Below are 11,848 nucleotides of genomic sequence, written 5' to 3' on the forward strand. Positions count from 1 at the left end.
ACAAATTGTGCGAAATATAGTGTAGAAATATATATATTATAATGCAAGATACTCCTCCTTCCCAAAATAAGTGTCATCTTAACAAACATTACATTCATTAAGAGATCAATAAATACAATAGGGAGTTTACTAAATTATCCCTATTTATTCGATGCTCTTTTCAGAATTGGGCAATGTACTTCTTTAACACTAATTGTATAGTTGAAAACACTCGCTAATTGTTGTCTTGAATTCCGTGACACTTATTTTGGAACAAATTCTTTTTATTAAGGTGATACTTATTTTGGAACTGGGGGGATAGAATGTAAAATAAGAACATGTGCAACATAATAATTGTTTTATTACTAATCATTTTATAAACAATGTTGGCATTATAATCTCCACTTTATTAATAAGTAAATAAACGATCCTTAAGATGTATGGATTTACCTCCTCTCGTTTTCTCTATCCTTGGATTACAAATATGTACAGAGCTAGGTCTTAGGTTACGGGTTCACCGAACCAAGTAGCTTTAATTCAAACCTTATATTTGTGTTAAAATCCATGGAATATGTTTATATTACTAATTTAGAACAAACTCGGATGTTTGAAACTCATAAGATAGAGATCTCTTTCACTATGTTCCCTCATAATAAATCGGTTTGGTTGGATTTTAGCGTGTTTGATTACTTGTGTTTCCCTGATACTCCGTAGTCCGTAGGACTCTAGGTCCAAGGATTATGTTAAGCTGAAGCTGTCCCTTAATTATATGCAAACAAATTGATTCTGCATTTGACTTTGGAAGCTAAAACTCTTGTCTAAACTAGGGGGTTTTGATGTAACATTAAGGTTTTTGTGTAATACAATGTTCATTGTTAAACAGGTATACCAAAATAAATAGGAAATTGGCAAACCTTGACCTTGCCTTCAGTAGCTACTATTATAAGATGTGATATACCAAATGATTAAAATTGTTTACTGATGCTAGTAGTAGAAGGTTTTGGGACACTTCTGATGAATAACTTAATGATGATTTGATTTTTCCTTGAGAACCTACAATAAACGAAAAGCTAAATCACCGCTACAGCACCATGCTAAAGGTGCATTTGCAAGCTCCAACAATCACGTCTTCATTTCTCCTCTCCTGTTCTACAACTCTGTCACAACCGGCATCAAGCAGAAATGATGAGATACATAGAGTTATGCACTCGATTCAAACAAAAAGGGTGCAGTTTCTTCTCTGTTAGAAGGTACTACACGAGGAGAACTCCATTGATACAACCATCATTCTCAGGATTATTCGTCACTTGAGCATATTTCCCTGGCATTCACCATCCAATAAAATGAATCAGCAAAATTTGAAGCCGAAAAAATCCCGGAAGTGTAACATGTAAGTAAAGCATATCTATCTTACCCCATACAACTTTCCCAGCAGGAGTGACAAGACCAAGTTCACTGACATTAACCTGGATTTTATAGCAAGACGATTAGTGATGCAAGCTAAACTAGATAAACTAGGGTGCAGTCTTGAAAAGGGAAGATCACCTCAATGATGGTTCCCTTGGTTATAACACCTAGTGAAGTATACATTGGACCATTAGGATTCTTCTTCACCCCGATGATCTCAAGGTTGAATGTACATTTAAGTTCAGGGTGTGTCACATGGGCTTTAGTGAACCGTAAGCCAGATGGGCGGATGAACCGCTCATACTTTGGAGGTTTCCTGGTAAACCCTGCTCCAACAAAGGTGGCTTTTGTAACCATTCTCTTCCACTGCTTGGCTGCAAAGATGAAAACAAATCAAAATGGTCAAAAAGTCAAATTCCAATCCCAAGAAAACAAATCACTCAACAAAGGAGAAGTACGAGGAGCTGCAATTAAGAACCTGGACAGGTAAAGAACCTGTAGCTATAGGCTAACCAACAGAAAACGAAATTAGATCAGTGAAGAATACTTACTCTTCCTTTTGCCAGATCTTATCACTCTGAACATCTCATCCTCAGCCACAGGCCTAACCTGTAAGGTGAAGTGTCTTACTAGAAAGCAATTTCAGTAAACGTAAAGATCACAGATCATGGAATGCAACCCTTTGTGGGTCATCTATTTTCAGTGGAATCTCTTAGTACCTATCTAAGACAATACATAAGAATCATCCATATAGCTAAAATATTCCATTTGAGATGAAAGATCCACAAGTGCAGTCTTAAGAGCACAAACTGAAGTGCAAAGTATCTCTATTTGTGACCAGCCAAACAGAGCGACACATAAGAGACATAAATTATTTCAGAAACAGAAGTAAATGACAGACCCTTCAATCGCAGAGAAACATGTTTAGCAAGAATTATGGATACACCAAACAAGAGTGAGAACCAATATAAAGGCAGACAGATAGTATTGAGACAAGAAGTGTAAAGACAAAAATTACAATGCTATTCTAACTTTACCTTCTTTTTTTAGGATAAGGTAATAGGAGTATATTTTATTAATGAAGGGCTATTCTAACTTTACCTTAGGCAGAGGCACTTCCCATTTTCCAGCTTTCTCTTTCCTCTTTTGCTTTATTGTGTTGCTAAGAATCTACACAGAAGGTTTAACATTTAAAAACAGTATAATCAGTCTATGTTCATTGTACCACCAACTGAACAGAAAAGGCAAGTTCAACACTGCATCAAACTCAACATGCCTTTGCTCTTGTGGTGGTCTCACGATCCATCAGATATGCGGGGAGAGCACCCTCATGCACATCATCATCAACCTTGCGTCGGTTTGATGACTCTTCATGCATAGCCAATCTGTTCAACGCAAACAAAGTAAAGATGTGAATTGGATAAAACTTCACAAACACTACAATTCTTCCATTTAAAAACTGGTACAGGCTTTGGTGTCTAAACTGGTTTTATAAAATTTGATCCACCATAAATAGCATCATCCATAGATTGTAGCAACAGTAGTCAGAATATATGGAGATGTTACTTCGCTGTAAGAGGCTGAAACTTTCTAATTCTTATCTTTTTTTTATTTTACGACCTAAATATATATAGGGCCTACTGTTCACTACTTTAATTTTCTAACAATTACTCCTGCCAAAATCTTAGTGATATCAAAGCTAACCTTATTAGACAATAAAAGTCTACAACTATTTCAATGGACAACTGCAAAATGTTAGAGAAACTACATTTAACATTTAAATAACCTTGAAGTGGAAGCAATTAGTAGCAGTAAAAGGATTCAACTTGTCTAAAACTACCTATAGGTGATATGAATTATACTTCAACCGATGTTCAAGTTTGGTGGATGTGAACCAATGGTTTTCTTCATCACCCATCATTCCAGAGAGAGGCGAGACACAAAATCCCATGCTAAAGAGAATGTAGGCTGAGTCCTCCTCAAGGTATAAGATTGAGCATGCTGGTTTGTGTTCTTTACTAAAGCAACCTTATCGATTAGTAGAATCCACTTGATCTAAAAAAATATTGAATATGTGTTGCTCCTCCAGACTATCATTCTGTAATTTTTTTCTCGCTGGTCAAAAGACCTGCCATTGTCTGCTCCCCGGGATAAGGTTTCACACCAATCCATATCCAACCTATACTAACACTCAACAACCCAAAAGCAAACACTAAAGCAACGATAAAGAACAGTTCAGTAGGTCCCAATATGTTTGGTACCCAAACAACCCAAAGAGCACCCATAATCTGAATAACAACCAATCATAGGAGCATTAATTGATCCTACTACCCATATCAAAATCTCCGAAATATTACGAAAGAGGAACTATGCCACTAATGATGGACAATGCTGCCTGTTCAGTTTGGCTTTGGAACTAATTCTGATTATTCGGTAGAAGATTATTGAATAGTCAATTTACCATGTTGGAGAAACGCAAACATAATAGTTTAAATTTGTTATTCCTGTCATATTTGATAATCAATTTATTATATCAGACAAATATGTAGATACAACAACAACTAAACCTCAACCCCAAATTAGACAAGGTTGGCAATATAAATTCTCAATATTCATTTAGCTCCACTTTGACTGTGCCATTTACAACTCTCATTGGACAACTACGCAGCTTAGTTAAAATAATTGAAGCTCACAATCATACTAAAAATAAAAATCCAAGTGAATAACTCAGTAAAAGATCCAAACCAACATGCCTAAAATGGTAATTACACAATTAAGAACTTACGTTTTCTTCATTTGGGCCTTTTCAGCATACCGCTTCTTAGTAAGTATCTTACCCTTGATACCCAAAGTCTGTTTTGAACCAAAAAAAAAAAAAAAAGAATTAGCACAAATATCATACAATACAACAAGGGATAATAGCACTTTTTGTCCTTCAGTTATGGTTAAACTCTGATTTCGGTCCTCGTGATATTCGACTAAGCACATCTAACCTTCAATTAATTGAAGTGTGTGATTTTAGTCCCTTTGTGTAGAAAATATTTTATATTAAAACTATTCTTAGAAGTATATTACTCTTAAATATGGAGCAAAAATACAACTTCAATATGACACAGCGGTGTTTAAATTGTCGAAAAATAGAATATCTGTGATTATTCACAAGCAAAGGACTGAAAAGTGCGACATTTCAAGTAATTAAAGATTAAATATGTTTAGTTGACTATCACAGGGACTAAAATCATACAACAACAACATCAATAATAGAGGGACCTAGAAAATTGAAAGAGAAAATGAAATAGGGTTAAAATAAAAGGACCTTTTGTGCAATTTGGGAGCGCTTATGAACTTCACGAGCTTCCTTCTTACGTTTACGCTCAAAGTGATCATGGCGACGCCCATATCTCTTCGTATGCAAATCTATATAATCTCCCTGAGGCTATTTTCAACAAAACCAAAAAAACATCAGTATATAAGTAATAATAATGTGAAGCTAATTGTAAAACAATAAGATTGATGAAGTCGCATATAGCTTTAGAGAACTAACCATGGCTACTGACGATGAAAAACTGTATAGAGAGAGAAAGAGATAGAGAGAGAAAGAAAAACCCTAGCTTTTTTAACTTAAAGAGAACCAAAAGGGGTTTTTGGGTATAGAAATGGGTACGGGTCAAGAGTGCAGGTTGGGCCATAAGTATTAGAACCGGGTTGGTGTTAGGGAAATTACGTTTGAATAATAATTAGAAGAAAAAAATTACATCTAAATATACGCTTTATCTATTTATTCTGTTAAAAATACTCCTCTTGTTCACTTATGTCATTTGAGTAACTGTCAAAATTGAATTAAAAAAATATTATTTAAGTTTCACGTGACGTTTATTAATGATTCAATTTTAAGCTGTAAACCCAATTAAATAAATTCAACCACCCGATTTCTTTTTCTTTTTTCACATAACGAAAAAAAAATAAATATCACAAAAAATATCAGTAGATAATAATGTGAAGCTAATTGTAGAAAATTGCAAAATAATAATATTGATGAAGTTGAATCTGTTGTGTAGTTTAAAGAACTAACCATGGCTAGAGATGGGGGTCTTTGTCATTTTTTTGCACGTACCTAACAGGTTTTGATTTATATTTTGCCAATGTCTTCTTTAATTTTTGCCTATCTCGCCACCTGTTTAATGAAAGTTTTTTGACGAAATTACCCTTACCCCATTAAAACTCTTTCTATTTCGTCATTTGCTCTTTTCTTTTCTTTTTTTTGCTTCTTTCCTCCTCTTTTTTGTGTCTATCTCATCCGTTTAAAACTTAGGTACGAATTTGGATCTTTTTGCTCGTTGCAATATTTGTTTTTATGTTAAATTGTTGTTTGTTGAATTAATATCTTTGTCTTCGTCATTTTTTATATTTAATTGATCCTTTTTTATTTAAAATTATAGTGTTTTGTTATAGTGTCTCTACGATTTTTTCAACTTTAGTTTCGTTCCCCTATGTATATATTTTGATTTTTTGAATATCGTATTATGAATGTCGTAATATATTTTAAATTATGCGTTTTGGTTTTCTCTTTGTTGAATCTTTGAAATTTTGCACTGTGAAATGCCTTTTTATGTTATTCTACTTTGTTTTTGTTTAATAATCGATTTTTTGAAGAATGTTTTTGTCCGAGGCAACATATGCCGTCCATGAGAGTTTATGATTTTTGAAATTTATGGGTAAAGTTATGCTTGTTCCGACATAACTTCATGAATTAAGTTAATTTATGTGTGTCTTGATTTTTTGGTATTGTCTTGTTAATAATTTTGATTTTTATGCAATCTTATGTGTTATTGGTGTTGTTTTGTTAATAATATTTTGTTTTGGTTATGAAAAATGAAAGTTTGCCTCTCACGGTACTTTGTAATTTTGTAAAGTGAACTTCCGCCCCATAGAGCACTTGTCTAATTCTTAACACTTGTGTATTTTTTTATTTTGCTTATGAAAATGAAAGTTGCCTCTAACAAAGATACTTTTTTCTTTTGTAAAGTAAACCGCCCTCCTCATATTTTTCTAGTTCTTAACACTTGCGTAAATTTTTGTTTTGCTCATAAAAATGAAAGTTTGCCTCTAAAGATACTTTGTTCTTTTCTAATGTAAACTTCGCCTCCTCCGCCTAATTCTTAACACTTGTGTATTTTTTTTTATTTTACTTATGAAAATGAAAGTTGCCTTTAATAGCATACTTTGTTCTTTTGTAAAGTAAACTTCTGCCTCCTCCGGCATACTTTTCTAGTTCTTAACACTTGCGTAAATTTTTGTTTTGCTCATAAAAATGAAAGTTTGCCTCTAACAGCATACTTTGTTCTTTTCTAATGTAAACTTCGCCTCCTCATAAATTCTGTCTAATTTTAACACTTGTGTATTTTTTTTTATTTTACTTATGAAAATGAAAGTTGCCTTTAATAGCATACTTTGTTCTTTTGTAAAGTAAACTTCTGCCTCCTCCGGCATACTTTTCTAGTTCTTAACACTTGCGTAAATTTTTGTTTTGCTCATAAAAATGAAAGTTTGCCTCTAACAGAGATACTTTGTTCTTTTCTAATGTAAACTTCTGCCTCCGGCATACTTGTCTAATTCTTAACACTTGTGTATTTTTTTTTTATTTTACTTATGAAAATGAAAGTTGCATTTTGTTTTTTGTAAAGTAAACTTTTGCCTCTCCTTTTACTTGTTCGAACTTTGCTGATTATTTTTTGTCAAAAGTTACTATAATTTCAAGTCTAAGTCATTGAGCATTGTATACTAATCAAATGGAACGTATAAACTAATCAAAATCGTACAAAGCAATAAATTTGATCAATTCTATGTTGTTGAGTAAAATTATGATTCGCATGTGAATCTCGTAACCGCATATCGATTGTTTAGTTCATAGAAGATGATTTGTTGTTATTTTCAAATATTAACAAATCTAAACTTAATAAAGCATCAAATTAAGTTGAATTACATTCAATTGAAACGCTATATATTATGTATTTTATCTTTTTCGATGTTGTAGCAATCAATGGAGATTTCTCCGGTGAAATGTTGGAACGATGGAACGATTGAAAGGTTTGTTGTTGAAATGATGGATAGGTTTAATTGGATGTTTGGGGTTCGTTCAAACTTTTTTTTTTATATGTTATGGGTAGGGGGTAGTAAAGTCTTTTTCTTATTATCTTTTAGCTTAAAAGGGCAAATATTAAAGACCACGCATTACGGGGGCAAAAATTAAAGACCAGCGCATTTGAAGGGCATTCGCGCCAATTGCCCGGTCTTTGTTGGGTATAGAAATGGGTACGGGTCGGTGAGTTGGGCCATAAATATTACAGCCCAATAATACCTTTGGATGATAGGTAGGCGTTTGGCGATAGAGACTAAATAATAAGGGAAAATTACTTAATAATACTACTTAAAACTCTATATTACAAAACATAAAATTAATTTTTCTTACTTACAAAACATACCAATAAAATTATAAAGTATACCAAATAGAATACCAGATTATGACTTAATGAGATACCCATGATTTTGGGCATTTTTTAAGGAAAAGAATCTGATTTTAAATGTGGACTTAATTATAGGATAGTTACCAATCAACTTCTTCTCCTTTTTTAAAAGATTCTTCTCTCTCTCTCCCCCTCTATGATAGACACCATTTGTAGACCTAAAATTCATCTTCTCTCATAATATAAATTTTCAAACCAATATTACAAAATATTTTTTTTATTACTGACATGTGTATTAATTGAATTTGTTGTGTAGTTTAGAGAACAAACCATGGCTAGAGATGGGGGTCTTTGTTGGGCATAGAAATGGGTACGGGTCGGTGAGTTGGGCCATAAATATTACAGTCGAGTAATACCTTTGGATGATAGGTAGGCGTTTGGCGACAGGGACTAAATAATAAATCGCATTTGTGGAATGGCAATTTATGTGTGCGAATGGCAATTTGAGTAAATAAGAGATGTATAAGGGAAATGTAATTGTGGGCCCAGAAGACCGCGTTTAGTTGACAGTCGTATTGAAAAAAAATCTTTACACTATGAATGAATATATAAGAATTTTTCACGTTTTCCCGGAAAATCTTTTCACTTTATTTGAAAATCAGCTACTGGCCATCAAAATTCCAAATACAACTTGACTATGAATATATAAGAATTTTTCACTTTTTCCCGGAAAATCTTTTCACTTTATTTGAAAATCAGCGTCTAGCCATGAAGTTGTATTTGGAAGTTGAAAAACACCTAAAACTTGTTTTCACTTTTTTCACTTTCAGTACATTCAAATAACCAAATATTCTTTGCAAATACTATAACAAACACAACTCCATCTTCAACTCCAACTTCGTAATTCCAAATAAGTGTAAAAAAATTGGTTTTCATGGCCAAAAGCCTACTAAGATGGAGTTGTGTTTGGTTATAGTTTTCGCAAAGAATTTTTGGTTGTTTGAAATTGGAAAAAAAAAAAAGGAGGGAGGGTGGGGGGGAGGGGGAATTAGGTGTTTTCCAAATTTCAAATACAACCTCAAGTTGTATTTGGAATTTTCATGGCCAAATGTTGATTTTCAAATAAAGCTAAGCATTTGCTGGCTGACATTAGATCTCATCATCAGCAAAATATGACTAGTTCTAGCTAATTTAGTGTCATTGTTTCAGTCATCTGTAGACCTTTCATGCTTGTGATATCCACCAGATCCTTACAACTTTTGTTTTGTCTCAGCAAATATATTATTATTGTCTGAACAAATATTCACCCCACCACTACTATCCAAGGCACCCAAAATCCAGAGAGAGAGAGAGGGTAAAAACATATCATCGCCAGTACTACCCATATCAGCCAACTCAGCCGGTAATTCCATTCCTTGTTAGACTATATATCTTGTTAAAAAGTTCTCAAGAGCTCGCCTTCAAGATCTCTCACTTTCCACCACTGATTGAAGTTCCATTTTCAACTTCATCTCCTTAATTTCATGATCTCGAAAAGCTTATTTGAAGATACACCATTAAATTGATAGGTTTTTTTGCCAAATACTTGAGTAGGTGTCGGCCCATAACCCACTCCTCGGACTCGACCAACATGCTCTTTTCCTAGCACTTGAGCAAGTGACTCAACTTCTGAAATTTGCATAGACGAGCTATCCAGACTTTCAATCCTCTCTATTTCCTCCTACATAAATTTAGTATTTCAACCATTTCTATTGTAGGTATATACTCTAAGAAAACTGAACATCAACAATTACTTACACCAATATTCTTGGCTGCTCATTCATATAGGTTTTGTCTTTTAATTTCTGCGTCAAAGTCCACAACTCTCCTCTACTTATGGTTGCCCCACATTTACGCTCCAACATTATCATGACTACAATCATATAATTAAAACTAAAAGACCATGGAAAATTTAAAGAATATGAAACATATAACTTGAGCTTTTTAATTAACAAACCTCTTCAGCTTTTCTCCTAGGTAGGCTTTTTGAACCAAGAGTGTGTGTGTGTAATTTTGCTTCCATCGATTTTCAGCATTCTGCTTGCCCATCTTCTACGCTTGCATTAACCAAACATTAATTAAAACGATAGTTGAATTCTTTTTTTTCCCTTATATGAATGATCCAATTTGGTTGGATATTACCTAAGATATCCAACTATACTCATTCTCCCAAGAAGTAAATCTAAAAGAATCAAGAATACTCATTCTCCCAACAAATAGTCCAATTACTACTAATGATGTAATTGAAACAAGCATTATAATGCATAGGAACCTGTTTAACACATTAATAATCTTAAAAGGTAACAAACATAGAACTATACCAACTAGTGATGAAAATAACTCATTGGCAAGAATAGGACCGATTTTAGGAGACCATTGAGAGATAATTGAACTGATGCCAGAAACACAAGTTACCAACAAGGAAAAAGTTAGTGAAGCGTAAACCAAAGCAACAAAAGATCCATTTTTTTTTTACTTCCTAATGCTTTGGTTGCAATACTAGTGAAGCTAACTTCATCAACCCTACCTTCTTCCGTTGCTGCAAAACAAAACTCAGCTACAAGTATGATAGAGGAAATAACATAAATATGGTTGATGGAAGTGGACCAGATTTTGATTAATGAAGGAAATCCCAACATTTCTTGAGCCACTTCAAATTTTTGTTAAAGGTTGCAACTTTCACTAGCTTCATCTAAAGAGACAGCTAAAGATTTGTGCTTTACACACCTAACTATATGTGGACATATATTTAAGGCTTACAGAGTACTTGCTTAAATCTTGAAACTTTTAATCTTTTTCCATGACCTATGTACTTGGTATGAGAACTATGGTGGCTAAAAATTGAATCTTGAATTGCTGTGAAATAAGCATTTTCATATACCCAATTTTTTCTTTTCAAGATTCCTTTAGATATTTTACTTGTGTTTTCTTATCTTTGCGGTATTGAAGAAACCACGTCCACTGTTCAAAGATCAATTCCATTGGGACGTCTTGCAACATTTTCATCCAAAGTTAATGACTCTTTATAAAAGCGATGATAGAGAACACATCTGGTATCTTTCCATGTCTTTCCAATACTCTTCATCATATAGTCTCTTAATCGACTATCCTCCACGAGAATCTTCCTTTTTCATAAGACAAAATATCATTAAACAAGTTAAACAAAAATCATAATGCAAAAATACGATAATAGTAATGTACCTTTATAATGTCGTCATATATGTTATTTCTTGTAGTTAACTGGAATCTTACACCGTGACTTGTAACACATAGGAAATTTAGAATAGTCGGACCCTAAACCTCTAAGGAAGCCACCCAAGAGATCATCTGCATCATTTATTGCTTGACCAAGCTCATTGCACGGGGTGATAACTTTTTTACCAGTAAGAAGTGACCAAATATCTTGCACCTTCAGTCTTCCTTTGTAATGGTACCACCCTCATCTAGAACAACGATTGTCATATTTTAAATACATATTGTTGTCAAGCAAATAGAAAGTACAAGATTAATAATGATGCTTACCAATAAGACTGACAATCCAATAGCTCTTCTTCTTGTTAGTACTTGCAGTAGTCGACTAGTCTCACTATAAGTAGGAGCGACATCATCATCGCCAAATGAATCAGATTCATATGAGTAAACATGCTCAGGCTCATTTGTCGTGGCATGGTAACATGATCACTACATTAGATGAAGCACCAGAACAAGCTCCACTTCAAGTTTCTGATGCAGAACCAACTCCAGGTGGTGTAATCTTAAAGCGTTTGGGCCTAACCTCATGAGAATCTACAGAAGTTTTTTATGTAGCCTTGAACCTTCTTGGCCTAGGCATTGCTACAAATATAGCAACAAGAAGATAATTCAAGTCTAAAGCTTCCCAATAATAAAATTTTGGCAGCAACTAATTATAAAGTAGAGACTTTAATAGAGAAACTGAAGTCAAAATTAACATCAAGTGA

General features: G+C 33.6%; 2 protein-coding genes across 2 annotated transcripts; both read right to left on the minus strand.

Annotated features, from left to right (window-relative positions):
* Nucleotides 1-900: 900 nt before the first annotated feature.
* Nucleotides 901-5,090, minus strand: LOC132064668 (uncharacterized). Its single transcript, XM_059458096.1, has 9 exons — nt 4,931-5,090; nt 4,703-4,822; nt 4,172-4,239; nt 2,663-2,771; nt 2,488-2,556; nt 1,938-1,995; nt 1,525-1,760; nt 1,394-1,445; nt 901-1,300 (listed from the first exon to the last, which is right to left on the minus strand). The coding sequence occupies exons 1-9, from the start codon at nt 4,931-4,933 to the stop codon at nt 1,233-1,235; spliced, it is 783 nt and encodes a 260-aa protein (XP_059314079.1). The 5' UTR covers nt 4,934-5,090; the 3' UTR covers nt 901-1,232.
* Nucleotides 5,091-9,357: 4,267 nt separating this feature from the next.
* LOC132060676 (uncharacterized) lies at nt 9,358-11,351 on the minus strand. Its single transcript, XM_059453652.1, has 3 exons — nt 11,324-11,351; nt 11,131-11,261; nt 9,358-9,570 (listed from the first exon to the last, which is right to left on the minus strand). The coding sequence occupies exons 1-3, from the start codon at nt 11,349-11,351 to the stop codon at nt 9,358-9,360; spliced, it is 372 nt and encodes a 123-aa protein (XP_059309635.1).
* Nucleotides 11,352-11,848: the final 497 nt, after the last annotated feature.

Source organism: Lycium ferocissimum, chromosome 1 (genome assembly GCF_029784015.1).
Source record: "Lycium ferocissimum isolate CSIRO_LF1 chromosome 1, AGI_CSIRO_Lferr_CH_V1, whole genome shotgun sequence".
Taxonomy (NCBI): domain Eukaryota; kingdom Viridiplantae; phylum Streptophyta; class Magnoliopsida; order Solanales; family Solanaceae; genus Lycium; species Lycium ferocissimum.

Coding starts and splice junctions, on each gene's coding strand:
- LOC132060676 (XM_059453652.1), bottom strand. CDS start 11,351: ATGACAATCGTTGTTCTAGATGAGGGTG. Junction 11,262..11,323: donor CGTTGTTCTAGATGAGGGTG/GTACCATTACAA, acceptor CTGGTAAAAAAG/TTATCACCCCGTGCAATGAG. Junction 9,571..11,130: donor AGTCACGGTGTAAGATTCCA/GTTAACTACAAG, acceptor AAATTTATGTAG/GAGGAAATAGAGAGGATTGA.
- LOC132064668 (XM_059458096.1), bottom strand. Junction 1,996..2,487: donor GGGAAGTGCCTCTGCCTAAG/GTAAAGTTAGAA, acceptor TTCACCTTACAG/GTTAGGCCTGTGGCTGAGGA. Junction 1,446..1,524: donor CCAAGGGAACCATCATTGAG/GTGATCTTCCCT, acceptor TATAAAATCCAG/GTTAATGTCAGTGAACTTGG.